Below are 13,914 nucleotides of genomic sequence, written 5' to 3' on the forward strand. Positions count from 1 at the left end.
CCTTTCTTCATAGCAGGACACAAGATCACACATAGTGTATTCACTCTCCTGCCTTCATAGCCACTCCAGTCAGACTCTTGCTGATACCACCTTCATTAGCATTACCTGAGCTGCAGCCAGCCAGGCCCATGCCCACACACTGACTGGCTTTTGCTGGTATGAACTTTTCCTTCACATCTTCTGGTAATGTGGCCTTTCTCCCTTCTCCATTTTTCTGGTGTTCTTTTGTGTGTATAACTTTTTTGTAATCATTCTCCAGCTAGAATGTGAGGGCAGGGTGGTTCAGTGTTTTGTGGACTCTGGTCCTCTCAGGGGTCAGGCCAAGTTTAGTTTATGGACATGGTATGAGAATTATAGTACCCCAGACACAAACACACTACACAAACATGACAAATATCTACTTGGGTGAAATTGAACTTCAGGAAACAATTTTCTGCAATCATAGAGACATCAGAAGGTATGTATAACTACTTAAAGACAGGCTTGACTCATCAACGCAACGTCATAGTAAACACTAAGCCAATTCCTAAGCCATCAAAGACATGATAAAAATCTAGAATGTAAAAACCTCAAGGTTTAAACTGCAACTAGATAACAGGCAAACCCAAAAGGATGCAGGGCTACCATGCATGTCTGCATTTCCAACACGATAAATTTAGTCCCTTCCCATAGTCTTCTTTCTCTATGTTAACAAGAAAAATATAACTGATCACACTTGTACATTTCAACGCCCTTTCAGACTTCCATGCAGTGTTGTACAGACTGTGCCTGCACATACAATCATCGCTTATACAGCCAGGGAAACTTATAGCACAACTGATAGCCTATGTGATGAAGCAAAGTACTGAAAGAAACAGGAAGAGGAACTACAACTGTATTTCAAAAGTACCAAAGTTATTACATTAAAGGGCTATGGAGCCAAATGCCATTAGACTTTATTTATTAACTTTATGAAATAGCTGATCATTTGTGCTAGAAAAGACATGCTTTGAATGGTTCTAGTTTGACTTTTATTTCACTGTTCTTGATTCTGTCATTTATCACAGTCTGGGATTATCTGCTTAGCCCCCAAATTCTGCTAATGTGGATAGCATGATGTCTCTAGATGGATTTATGGATGGATGAATGGATAGATGGATGGATGGATGCATGGATGGATGGATGGATGGATGGATGGATGCATGGATAGATAGATAGATAGATAGATAGATAGATAGATAGATAGATAGATAGATTAAATACTCATTGCTGTTTTCTAAATGCAAAAAAAAAAATGGACAAGTAAGATTTGCTTGACTTACTACTTCTGTCCAGTCCTGAGCTTTTATGAATCTGGATCTCAGACGCATCTTCTATGGAATCACATAGCCAGGCTGATTTTTATCTGGGAAGCAAATCAACAAAATAACAGTATGTAGGGCCAATCTCTTGTTTCTAGACAAAAATATTTTCCATGTGTATTAGATGGGCTTGCTTTACCCATCTTGAAGTAGGTGCTGTGCTTGAACATTCTAGACCTGTGACCATGCGCAAAGGGTTACTAAAACCATAGAAGGTTCGGAACCCCTAAAGTAGAATTTCAAAAGATGTAAAAATATCACTTTTACCCTTGGAAGCATATCTAGAGTAACCATTCCATTAAATGCCTTGAATGTTGGCAAAGCAAGACAGACACAGAGTGTAAACTTGTCAGAAAACTCAGATGTGTGTGTGCACAGAACTCTAAAAGAGAACTGAAGTAATCTTTATAATTCAATACATTATATTTTTAAACTGTTAGGGCTACAAGGGAAAACTATGATGGGGCATGTTGGCCACACAATGGTTCTAGGCTGCCAAGAACTTCAGTATTAAGTCCTCACAGTTAAGCTCATTTGTGGGAACTCTGGAGAGCAGTCAGAGTCACTGAAGGCTGTGAAACAGTGTGGACGCTGCATCAAAGAAGAGCCTGTAAATTCTCTTCTCTCTTCCGGAGCAGCAGAGCAGCTGGACCTGCCAGAACCACTTCTGTGATGTAGGTGAAGGGATCTTTGTAACTTGCAGAACAATAACAGACACATTAACAACAAGGAAGTAGTGAAGAAGGCAAATTACCAGCTGGGGTAAAGATGGCTTTCTTCCATAGTGACTTTCAAAATGTCAGTTGTCAGCCCTGAACTGTTTGGAATATGTGCCAAATTGCTGCAGGGGTAGTAGACATTGCTTTCAGAATAGTCTGTGAAGGACTCTAAGTGGAAATCAATAATCTTGGGAAACATTACATCACTTCATTGTCTGGTGTAGGAAATGTGAGACGTCTCCAAAATTAATGGTTTTATATACTGGCTGCTCAACACAATTACTGGTGAGAAAGGCAGCAGGGAGACCAGGCTTAGTGATACATACCTGTAATTCCAGTACTCAGAAGGCTGCAGCAGAAAGAGCTTAAGTTTGATACCAGCCTAGGTGACATAGAGTATATCTAGAAAACAGAATAACAACCCTCTTAAGGGTCTACAACCTATTTTGTCCTAGGCCAAATTCAGAGGCTAAGATAAGGACATCTCTATTATTCGATGCTTATTTGATGATTTAGATAATCTGCAAGGGTTGAGGACTACTACTCCAAACCTAATTATCTCCAGAAATTTTGCCCTTAGGTTTTCAATTATTTAGGGGAAGATTCAAATTGATAATGATTATGAAGCGTAGAAAGGCTACCACATAGGCAGTTTGTAGACATGTTACCACTGAGGCACCTAAGGAGACCTATGGCCATCAGTATTCCATGTGTCCCACCTGGATAAAACACTAAGATACTTATCACTTAGATGCTCACTCTGCTCTTCCATCTACCTGGAATCTCCTTCCTTCATTACCCATAGACTTCCTCCTTCCAAGTCTATACCCCATGTTAATGGACAGTTCAGAATTATACTTTCGATGCTGTTCTACCTCCATCCTCACTTATCTGCCTTAATTTCTTCATGGCACTTGCCACACTGACATCAGGTATCGGTCTGCTTCTCTGCCATCTTTGTTCCTACATAAGCATTTATATTCTATGAAAGAACCTTTTTTATGATATGGGGATGGGAATCATCTTACTACGTTGCCCAGGTAAATACACTTGACCCATGTGAGCATATAGCAGGCGTTCTTTAAGTATGTGCACTTTAGGAATGATGACTTTATTTTTTTTATTTTTTATTGGATATTTTATTTACATTTCAGATGCCAACCCTTTCCCGATTTCCCCTCCCTAGAAAACCCCTATCCCATATTCCCTTCTCCTTTTCACTTTTATACAATTGTTTTAATGTTAATCAAGGGCTTTATAAGTTTGGTACTGCTGAATAACAAGATGCCCATACAATCAGAAGTGTAACCCAATACCTAACCTAGATATATCAACTATCTTTGACTGGCTGAGACACTCGAACATCCGCCTCCATGTCCCCCTCTTCCTCTCCTTACTCCTCCCACCTTAGCTCCTCCTACATATCACCCTTCCTGTTAAGATAAAATTTTTCTCCCAAAATACAATTAGAGCATAACTATACCAATTTGTGTCAGTAAGGTACAAGATAAACCTAATACCCAGTCCATCATTTTTTAGACTAACTAGAACCTCTGTCATCTCTCCTAACTAAAATACATAGTTCTGAACCTGGCTTTTGTCTTGGCTTTAGAATGAACGTCAGCTGAAAACCATCCTCTCAAATCTTTTCTCTCAAAGTAAATAGCCAGGATTGGCTATGAGACTGTAAGTCTTCAACCCTGTCAGAAATCCAGAATGACTGAGTTAACTGAAATTATGGGAAGCACAAGGCATAGCTTCTAAAACTTAGCCAATTTATAGAAACCGCTGAACACCTGGACACTCCCTATACTACAAAATGCGGGAGCATCTGATCTTCAGCCTTCTGACCCAGGATCATCTGACAGACCTAGTGATGCAGGATTATTAAGGGTTGATTACTCTGTCTTGGCAGATATAATCAGTCAACTATTCCACAAGTGTGTCCTTTTCTGGACAGTAATTTGTCTGTAGATGGAAAGAGGCAATTCTCGCCTAGTGGCTGACTCACCACAATTGGAATAACTCCAAAGATGTTCAATTTCTTCTTAGAATCCAAGACAGGAAGCTGTCAGGAGCAGACAGGTCTCTAATCAAAATTAACATTAATATAGAAATGTATGTAACGTCAATTCTGTGGACTTCTGACATTTTGAGAATCAACTATCCATTTAAGGCAATCTGGACTGTTGTCTGTTAACTCCTCTCAGCTATTTCTAAATAAAATATAGAAAACACCCTAACAATAAACTCAGGGCCATGAATTTGCTGTAGGCCCTTAACTCATAAGCTAACTATCTCAAATCAGTTAAAAAAGTTAAAGAAGGACTGGGTTTTAGCCTTGTGTTCCTAAATGTGTTATATAGGCACAATGCCTATCTATGAGAGTAACAATATTAATCTCACTTTTATATCAATAAGAAACTCGTACCAATGTAAACCTTAAATTTGAAATCAAAGTAAATTCTGTGCCATTTAAGAAATTATAACTTCATCTTAATAACAGTTATACATATTTCTACCAATAGGTTATGACGATGCAATAAATCCTAGCTAATCCTCCCTGTTCAACAAAACCACTACTTTTCCCTAGAAAGACAGCCCAATATTAACTACCTCAGTCCCCAAGCCCAGGGAATAGGGGTGCTGACTGTTCATTAACTTCTTCAAGCTGATTACGGGCATTGAAATATTAGAAGAGGGGCAAGGGGAAGAGTAAATTGATAAGCCTCTGATGATGTGTCTTCACTGCATCCAGCTGGAATTCCAGGACATCAGAGGTTCGAGCAGGTCTGCTCAGCTTGCTTGATGAGTAGATACACCAAGGCTGTGTATTCTGCAATATACAATTCTCAAAACAAATTTTAGTATCAAGATAATTTTTTGTTTGAATTCTGGAATCTAGTCTTCTGGCGGCCTGCCTCTGTCATGTCTAATCCATATAATTCTGGGAGTTTCTATGAGGGTGTGCTCCCACCATCCTCCCATTTCTGCCTCCCTGCTCTCAAATTCCCCAACACTAGGGAATCCAAATTTTCAGGCACTAAGGCCCTCCACTTCCACTGATGCCTAACCCCTTACTCCATCCCCCCTCCTCCAACTACTATGAGGGTGTGCTCCCACCATCCTCCCATTCCTGCCCCTCTGCTCTCGAATTCTCCAACACTAGGGAATCCAAACTTTCAGGCACCAAGGCCCTCCACTTCCACTGATGCCTGGCAAGGCCACCCTCAACTACCTATATAGGTGGAGCCATGAGCCCTTCCCTTTGTGTTCTTGGGCTGTAGATTTTAGAATGGCTACTTCAGCTTGTTTCTTAGGACCATTTGCTTGAAAAATTGTTTTCCAGCCTTTTACTCTAAGGTAAAGTCTGTCTTTGTAACTAAGGTGGGTTTCCTGTATGCAGCAAAATGCTGGGACCTGTTTATGTATCCAGCCCATTAACCTATGTCTTTTAATTAGGGGATTGAGTCCATTGAGGTTAAGAGATATTAAGGAACAGTGATTGTTGCTTCCTGTTATTTTTGTTATTAGAGGTGGAATTATCTTTGTGTGGCTATTTTCTTTTGAATTTGTTGAAAGAGGATTACTTTCTTGCTTTTTCTAGGGTATAATTTCCCTCCCTGTATTGGAGCTTTCCCCGCTATTATCCTTTGTAATGCTGGGTTTGTTGAAAGATATTGTATAAATTTGGTTTTGTCATAGAATATCTTGGTTTCTCCATCTATGGTAATTCAGAGTTTTGCTGGGTATAGTAGCCTGGGCTGGCATTTGTGTTCTCTTAGGGTCTGTATGACATCTGTCCAGTATCTTCTAGCTTTTATAGTATCTGGTAAGAAGTCTGGTGTAATTCTGATAGGTCTGCCTTTATATGTTACTTGGCCTTTTTCCCTTACTACACTTAATATTTTTTTCTTTGTTTTGTGCACTTGGTGTTTTGATTATTATGTGACGGGAGGTATTTCTTTTCTGGTCTAGTCTATTTGGCATTCTATAGGCTTCTTGTATGTTTATGGGCATCTCATTCTTTAGGTTAGGGAAGTTTTCTTCTATACTTTTGTTGAAGATATTTATTGGCCCTTTAAGTTGGGAATCTTCACTGTCATCTATACCTATTATCCTTAGGTTTGGTCTTGTCATTGTGTCCTAAATTTTCTGAATGTTTTGTCTTAAGAAGTTTTTGCATTTTGCATGTTCTTTTACAGTTGTGTCAATATTGTTTAGGGTATCTTCTGCACCTGAGATTCTCTCTTTTACCTCTTGTATTCTGTTGGTGATGCTTGTGTCTATGACTCCTGATTTCTTTCCTAGGTTTTCTATCTCCAGGGTAGTCTCCCTTTGTGATTTCTTGATTGTTTCCACTTTTATTTTTATGTCCTGGATGGTTTTGTTCAATTCCTTCACCTGCTTGGTTGTGTTGTAATTCTTTAAGGGATTTTTGTGTTTCCTCTTTAAAGGCTTCTACCTGTTTACCTGTGTTCTCCTCAAATTATTTGAGAGTGTTATTTATGTCCTTCTTAAAGACCTCTATCATCATCATTAGAAGTGATTTTAAATCTCAATCTTGCTTTCCTAGTGATTTGGGAAATTCAGGACTTTCTTGTGATGGAGAACTAGTTCTAATGATGCCAAGTACCCTGGGTTGCTGATGCTTATGTTCTTGAGCTTGCCTTTTGCCATCTGGATCTCTTTAGTGCAACTTGTCCTGTCTCTGACTGGAGCTTGTCTTTCCTATTATCTTTGTTGTTTCAGAATTGTGTGGGTTGGGTGTTACTACTGGGGTTAGAGCTGGGGCCCAAGATCTGCTCAGTGCTATGGCGCATAATGGAAGGAACCAGTGCTCTCGGCCAGGAGTGAATTCTCTCTTTTAGTGGGTCCCAGTTACTCCGTGTTTGGAGTGGGTGTTGCTGTCTCCTTACCTAAGATACTGCCTGGGTTAGAGCTCCCGAGAGGCCTGCTTTCTCTGGGTTCTGTGAGATTTGGGGCAGAGCTGCCACCCAGGATCTGCTCAGTGCTCAGGCCCAGACCAGAAGCAAATGATGACTTTAGTAACCATGTGTGCTCTGTGCTCAGCATACAGGGAACCCTATTATATGAGGCACAGCTGGAGCTTCCCTGGTGATGCCTTCCACCTCATCCCCAAGTTCACAAGAGCATTTTGTGCTAACATCCTGGCATACTGCCCACCATCCTTAGGGATTTCTTCTACTTGCTTTTGGGTTGGTGCTCCTCTATCCCTTGTCTTCTCTCCACTGTGACTGAAATGGAAGGGTTTACAGATCCAAGGTCAAACAGATCCTTCAATCTTATTCCTAGAATGATTATCTGGAATGTCCAAGAAGGTCTTCAATCAACCTACTTAACTGATAATGTAATTGGTTAAGGATTCTTTTGCTGTTGAGATGGGGTCTCACTATGTAGCTGGGGCTGATCTTGGACTACTGAGTCCACATGCTTCCTCCTTCCAAGTGCTGGGAAGACAAGTTTGCCCTGTGGCACTTGGCCTTGGCCAGGGGATTCTGAAGGCTTTTGCTCTGTAATCTTCTGGTGCCATTGTTGCTCTTGAGAAGTTTAAAGCCTTATTTTTCTTTGGAAGTTTTTTTGGGTTTCTGGTTCCTGGTGTGATGGGATTTATGTCTGGTATGGATTTTCATCAATGCTAGATGCTTTTAATATAAAACTCCGGACTCCTAATTCTGGAATTAGTTCTTTAGCTTATAACTCATTGGAATTTGAACTGCTGGGCAATTCTTTAATTCTCAAGCTTTCCTGTCCTATTTTCTCCTTACTTGTATTCTTTCAGAGGAACCCTAACTTCATCCTTTCACCCATTTGATTTCTACTGTCATTTTTTCTTAATTTCTAAAAGCCTTCTTACTCTTGAGCTTTTAAGCATAAATTTTGCTTCAATTCTATGAACATAACTTAGCCTTCAAGGTATTTACTAATAGTTGGCTGTTTCATAGCCTCTCCTGTAAGACATTTACAAAGGTGCCTAGGCATGTTCTTATATTTAAGGAAGGGGTAAACAGGCATAAGCAGCGAGGTCTGTGCTTCTAGGCAGTACTTTCTGGCTTCATGTTTCCTTGTAAGATACTCTTGCTGAGTATTTTATACAGGAGACCAGTGGTATACATGTAGTTTAGTCGCTGTGCTGTTTGTCCATAAAGGCAGCTTCCTTTCTGACACCCAGAGGATGTAAATGTAATGAACATAAGCTGGGCTTCTAGAACATCAAGATGAAGTAGGATGAGAACTCAGCAGTCAGAATCATTTTTCCTTTGCCACCTAATGTCCCTCTAATCAGGGACCCTATGATTTACAACCTGTAGGTAAGTCTGTTGTTTTATACCAAACAGACAAGTATTTCTTACCAGGCCACTTGGTGCTCTGGGGCATTCTACCTTTAGAACAGACTTTTAAACCAAGCCTCTTGGTTTTGGTCTTACTGTCACCAGCTTCTTTGGGGACACTCTGTCTTGCTTTGTCTCACGTTTTTCCTAATGCCTATGTGAATATTTCCCAAATACTCAGCTTTGTCACATACAAGCTTCTCCTTATTTTCACCTTGCACATATGATTACTTTATTTCTACGCCATATGGAATCCTTTCAACATCTTACTGTACATAGTGTACATAAACTCCTCATATCATATGGTCACCATCCAGAGTCCATGGTCAGTCTCCATCTCTGTCACTGGATTCTTAGTTCTCTGAAGGAAGGCTGGTCTGCCACCTTTTTCTTCATGTGTCATAGCACTGGACTAAGACTGTATGTACAAATCACAGTTTGAATAATAGTAATCATTGGTTTTGTTTACAGTAACACAATGTTATTATAGGTCTTCCTGTAGTTTCTTTTTTATTTTTCATCAGCAAATGTGGATCTTTTTCTAGTGTCAGATACAATTTAATGAGACTTGGTAAGCAACAATTAAATGCTGGGCAAGAAAGATGCATAATAAATTATTGTCTCTTCTAAAAAGTCTGTTTTGAAATATGTATCTCTCTCTCTCTCTCTCTCTCTCTCTCTCTCTCTCTCTCTCTCTCTCTCTGTGTGTGTGTGTGTGTGTGTGTGTGTGTGTGTGTGTGTGTAGCTGGAGAGATTGTTTAGTAATTAAGAGCATTTGCTCTTTCAGAGAAGCCAGGTTTGGTTTTTCATACCTACATGGTGGTTCACAAATATATGTTTCTACTTACACATGCATATTTTAAGTTTATGTTTATTGAATATATTGCCTCCATGTATATATATATTCATCACGTTTGCCTAGAGCACATGGAGGTCAGAAGAGGGCACTGGATCCCCTGTAACCGGAATTACAGATGGTTGTGAACCACCATGTAGATGTGAGAAACCAAACCTGGCTTCTCTGAAAGAGCAAATGCTCTTAACTACTAAACAATCTCTCCAGCTCCATATGCATATATGGAGTATATATGTGTATATATACATATGCACACATATATCAGCCATCCTTTACATTTTGGACACACACTTCTGTTGTATTAGATTAATAATCTTAGGTTTTCTTTTCCTCCAACAGGATATCCATCACAAGAGTCACTGCTGACATCTCCCTCGCCAAACGCTCAGTATTAAACAATCCCAGTAAGCATGCAATAATAGAAAGATCCAACACAAGGTCAAGCTTAGGTAAGTCAGCCAATACCAATGAGCTTAAGCTATTTAAATATTCCTTACCTACCAGTAACAGTGAGCAGATCTGTAGAGAATAACTATAGGTACCATGAAGAAAAATCCATGTCACCAGCGAGTTTACAGTCTTTCATAGTGTAGATTATTGAGATAGTTTAAGTGATCCCACTTGCTATCAGCACTGTGGTTTGCTTGATGAATATTTACATCAGTGGTGAAGTAATATTTAAACAGTATGATTTGTATCTGAGAGTGATAACAGAGGAAACCAATTTCTGTCTGTCCTGAGTTACATCAGTATTTTTATTTGTAAAAGCAGTGTGAGGACTTTGATGTATTTGTTGGGATGTGGTTGGATATTGTTGATTAATGTATGATAAAGTAAAATTCAGACCTTCCAGTAGACCTCCTGAAATATGTGCTTTGTGTTTAATTACTAGTATACTTTTAACTATTAAATTGCTAGGTTTAGGGTCTTATACATTTCCTAAAAGTTGTCAGACATGTTTAGGTTCATTTGATTCTTTATGTAAATATGTAAACCCTTTGGGAGGCAAGGCTTTAGCAAACAAGTTTTTCAGTTACTCTGAACTATAAGTATACATAGGGAAAATTATCTTTTGTAATACTTCATAAAAAGTCTCTTTTGGGGGCCTGGAGGGATAGATCAATGAATAAGTGTACTTGCTGCTCTTGGAGAACTAGAATTCAGTTCCTAGTATACATTAGGCAGCTGATTAGTAATCATTTGTAACTCAGGCTTCAAGGGATCCAACATCCTCTTCTGACCTCTGTGGGCATATGTCCATATGTCCACACATTTTGTTCCCTGCCTAAAAAGCCCTCAATGATGTTTAGTGACACAAGTCTAGAAATAGATTATGTAGATGTGGTACACATACCTATAACCCCAGTGTAGCAGAGGCTGATTCAGAAAGATTATAAGTTTAAAAGCAGCCTGACTCCCCATTTTATAGTTTTGGAGGAAAATGTGATAAATTTTGCTTATAGTAATTTCTTATTTATTTGGTACTTATGGAGATTGTTACAAAAGATCATTTCATAGATTTAACCAATTAACAAAGTCAAGCAGTTTACTTACAATGACCAACAGCGGGATTTTGAATGCCTCTTCTGCTCCATGTATTTTACTGCATATGTAGTAGGTATCAAACAACATGCTAAAGCCTGAAAGTAGAAGAATGGATTTCCTACAGCCTCTGTACCCAGGAGCTTACAACAGCAATAAGGCAAATAGGAGCCGCTGGAGTGCAGAATGAAAGCAGTGTTCTAGTGGTGAACCCAGTGCCAATGCAGAAGGTGTAGGCCACGGGGATGGCTTTCCCAGGAGGCATCCTGAGCTGAGACTTGCAACTTGGAAGTGTGCAGAAAGGAAAGAGGTTGAGGAGGCAATGAGGTGATGATTTGAGACAATGGCAATTATAAGAAGCTTCTGAAAAACATGTCACTTTGGCTAAAGTGTATAGTTGAAAGAAAAGGGAAATAGAAGGCATACCATAAGAGGTAGGGTAAGATATAAAGGAGCTTGCTAAAGAGTTTATTCTTAAGGCATTAGAGAACCAACCATTGCTAGGCAGTATCATAGGTGCCAGGCTCACAAAAATAAAGGATGCAAACCATAGATGTAAATGAAATGAAAACTGCAGACAGCTGGTCAGTGGCTCATGAGCCCAGGGAGCAGAGAATAACCTGAGGAGGGGATCACTGAATACATGGAAAGCCTTTGGGAGGAAATGGCATTCTAGCCATGACACCTGTGGAATACTTAGTGGTGGGGACACTTTCAATGGGTATCTCTGCAAAGCTAAAGAACTATTTGTAGCCAGTATTGTTTTATTGAATCTTCACTCTCCATGCACAGATTATTGGAGTAAATCATAGACATATTTTACAAAGTTGATTAATTACAAGTATATAAACCACTATCTAAATAGGATACAGTCCACATATTGTAGTTCAGTCTCAAATCTCTCACTTTTCACAATTTTTTTCTTGAAAAAAAAACTGTACTACTGATTCTGAAGGTTTCTGATGGTCAGAATTTTGCTGTGTTTATCATTTGTGAAATTCTATTCCCTGTGTTTCTTATAATCTACTAAATTTTATCAGATGGAATATGTAGTATTTATTGTAGCAAAAATCTATCAGGGTGCTGTGTGACCACTATTATTTTGAATTTAGTATATCAAGTGAAGCTTGTGGTTTCCCAAATCATCCAAGTAAAGAATTTTATGCAGTTAGAGAATTGCATTTTACAGAAGAATATATGAGTTAAAATCATCTCCAAGAACATCCTGCCATTCATACAGACAAATCAAAGAAACTAAAGCACTTTTAGGCCCCGGTTGGCTGATGTGAAAGAGTCTCGTGGACTTGACCCTCTCATCAGTCATAACTACAAGATACATGTTGTGCTTTACAGTTCAATACTAAATTATTACAATTCTAAAATCCAGTCTTTTCATTCAGACTAGTTATATTTTAAGTGCCGAATATCCTCACGTGGTTAGTAGCCACCAAACTCAGCAGTGCAGAGAATATCCCCATTACCCCAGATGGTCAACCTGGGAGTCCTGCTGTAGAATCTTTGGAGAGCAGATGAACTGATGTTATTCCCTGTAATTCTATGTGCTACTTCTAGTAGAAAAATGCCCATTGAAACATGAATTTTATAAGACCACTCTTAAAATTTTTTTGAGATTCTAATTTATTTACAATATTTCTCCCTTAGCTTTCCTCCCTCCAAACCATTCCACATACCATTTCCTACTCTCATTTAAATTCATGGTGTCTCTCTTTATAAACTGTTATTGCATATATAAGTGTATATATATATGCATATATGTATATCCCTAGTAATGTCAGAACCTACACTTGTAAAGTGTCACCAACTTGAATGCAAAATTGTGAGCTGGCCAAAGATGACATCAACAAACAGGACAAATTGGATGGAGAGAAGCCATGAGGCCTCAATCTTACACAAGCAACTGTAGGCAACTGAGAAAAGCTGGAAACTGGAGAGGTGATCCTTCCCAGGGCAGAACATGCCAACTTGTCATCCAGCAACAAATGGCCAACCTTGAAAACACATACAAGTAGCATTATATGGACTGAACAGGTCATACTTAGTACCATGTCTTCATTGGTGGAAAACACAAGTGCAGTTTAGGCCAAGCTTCTAACAGGCACCCTCATGCCTCTCTCTTTACATTGTACATCTCTCCATAACAGATGGCCCAATAGAGGTAAGCTCATGTGCAAGGAAAGCTGGGACATTTGGTGCTGGCTGAAGGAACAGTTGCTGCAGTACTAAAGGTGTGAGGAATAGCATGTTGACTATAATCATTAAAATAGTAGCTGTCCTGCTGTCACTCTGGATAAAGAATTAGTGTGCCACTTTATTACAGCTCCCTGTAGTTTCAATTGTGTCCTTTTAAATAAGTGAACTCTGTTTAAACCTTTACAGCGGAAGTTCAGAGTGAAATTGAAAGGATTTTTGAACTTGCAAGAACACTGCAATTGGTAGTCCTTGATGCAGATACAATTAATCACCCAGCTCAACTCAGTAAGACCTCTTTGGCCCCTATCATAGTGTACGTAAAGATTTCCTCTCCTAAGGTAAGTGGGTTGCACTGTTTCTCTATATTCAGATTTTATTGTCATGTGTTTTATGCCTTCATCATGGACATGGTTTTTGAAAAGCTCCACACTAGTCAAGAAGTTTTACAAGAAGAATGAGCATGGTTAATGTGTGGCTCAGAGCAGTGGCTCTAAAGTGTGGGTCATGGATCGCTGAAATGACTTCAGAGGGTTTGTGATGTGGGAGCTGCAGTCATAGTGCCATTAGGATGTTTCTCTTCATCACTCTTGGCATCTGCATACACAGTGACAAAGCTGCTGGGAGTCCAAGCCTGGTGCAGAGTGTAGCAGCAAATGCATCCATGTGTTCTCACAGTTACAGACAACTCCAGGGCAGGTTTCACATAAGAATGAACTAAAGCGATCAGCAACAGCCCACAATGAACCTGTCTCAAAGAGAAACACCAATGCCAGTGCGCTGGGAGCTCCTATTCTCAGGCCTTCTGACAGGATGCTCATTTTAAGTACCTAACTACCTAGCAGATCTTTCCTTAAGCAAAACCAGTCAGACTTCAAAAGGAAGCATTTGCTGCC

The 13,914-nt window shown here is 39.4% G+C and overlaps 1 protein-coding gene across 9 annotated transcripts in view; it reads left to right on the top strand.

The window, feature by feature from the left end:
* Cacnb2 (calcium voltage-gated channel auxiliary subunit beta 2) overlaps nt 1-13,914 on the top strand; it is a 350,616-nt gene that overhangs the window by 329,259 nt on the left and 7,443 nt on the right. For all 9 annotated transcript variants that reach the window (XM_076939526.1, XM_076939527.1, XM_034509698.2 and 6 more), the window contains 2 exons: nt 9,608-9,717; nt 13,208-13,359. In XM_076939526.1, the coding sequence (XP_076795641.1) occupies nt 9,608-9,717; nt 13,208-13,359 (262 nt within the window). The remainder of the gene's footprint in view (nt 1-9,607; nt 9,718-13,207; nt 13,360-13,914) is intronic.

Source organism: Arvicanthis niloticus, chromosome 8, assembly GCF_011762505.2.
Source record: "Arvicanthis niloticus isolate mArvNil1 chromosome 8, mArvNil1.pat.X, whole genome shotgun sequence".
Taxonomy (NCBI): Eukaryota; Metazoa; Chordata; class Mammalia; order Rodentia; family Muridae; genus Arvicanthis; species Arvicanthis niloticus.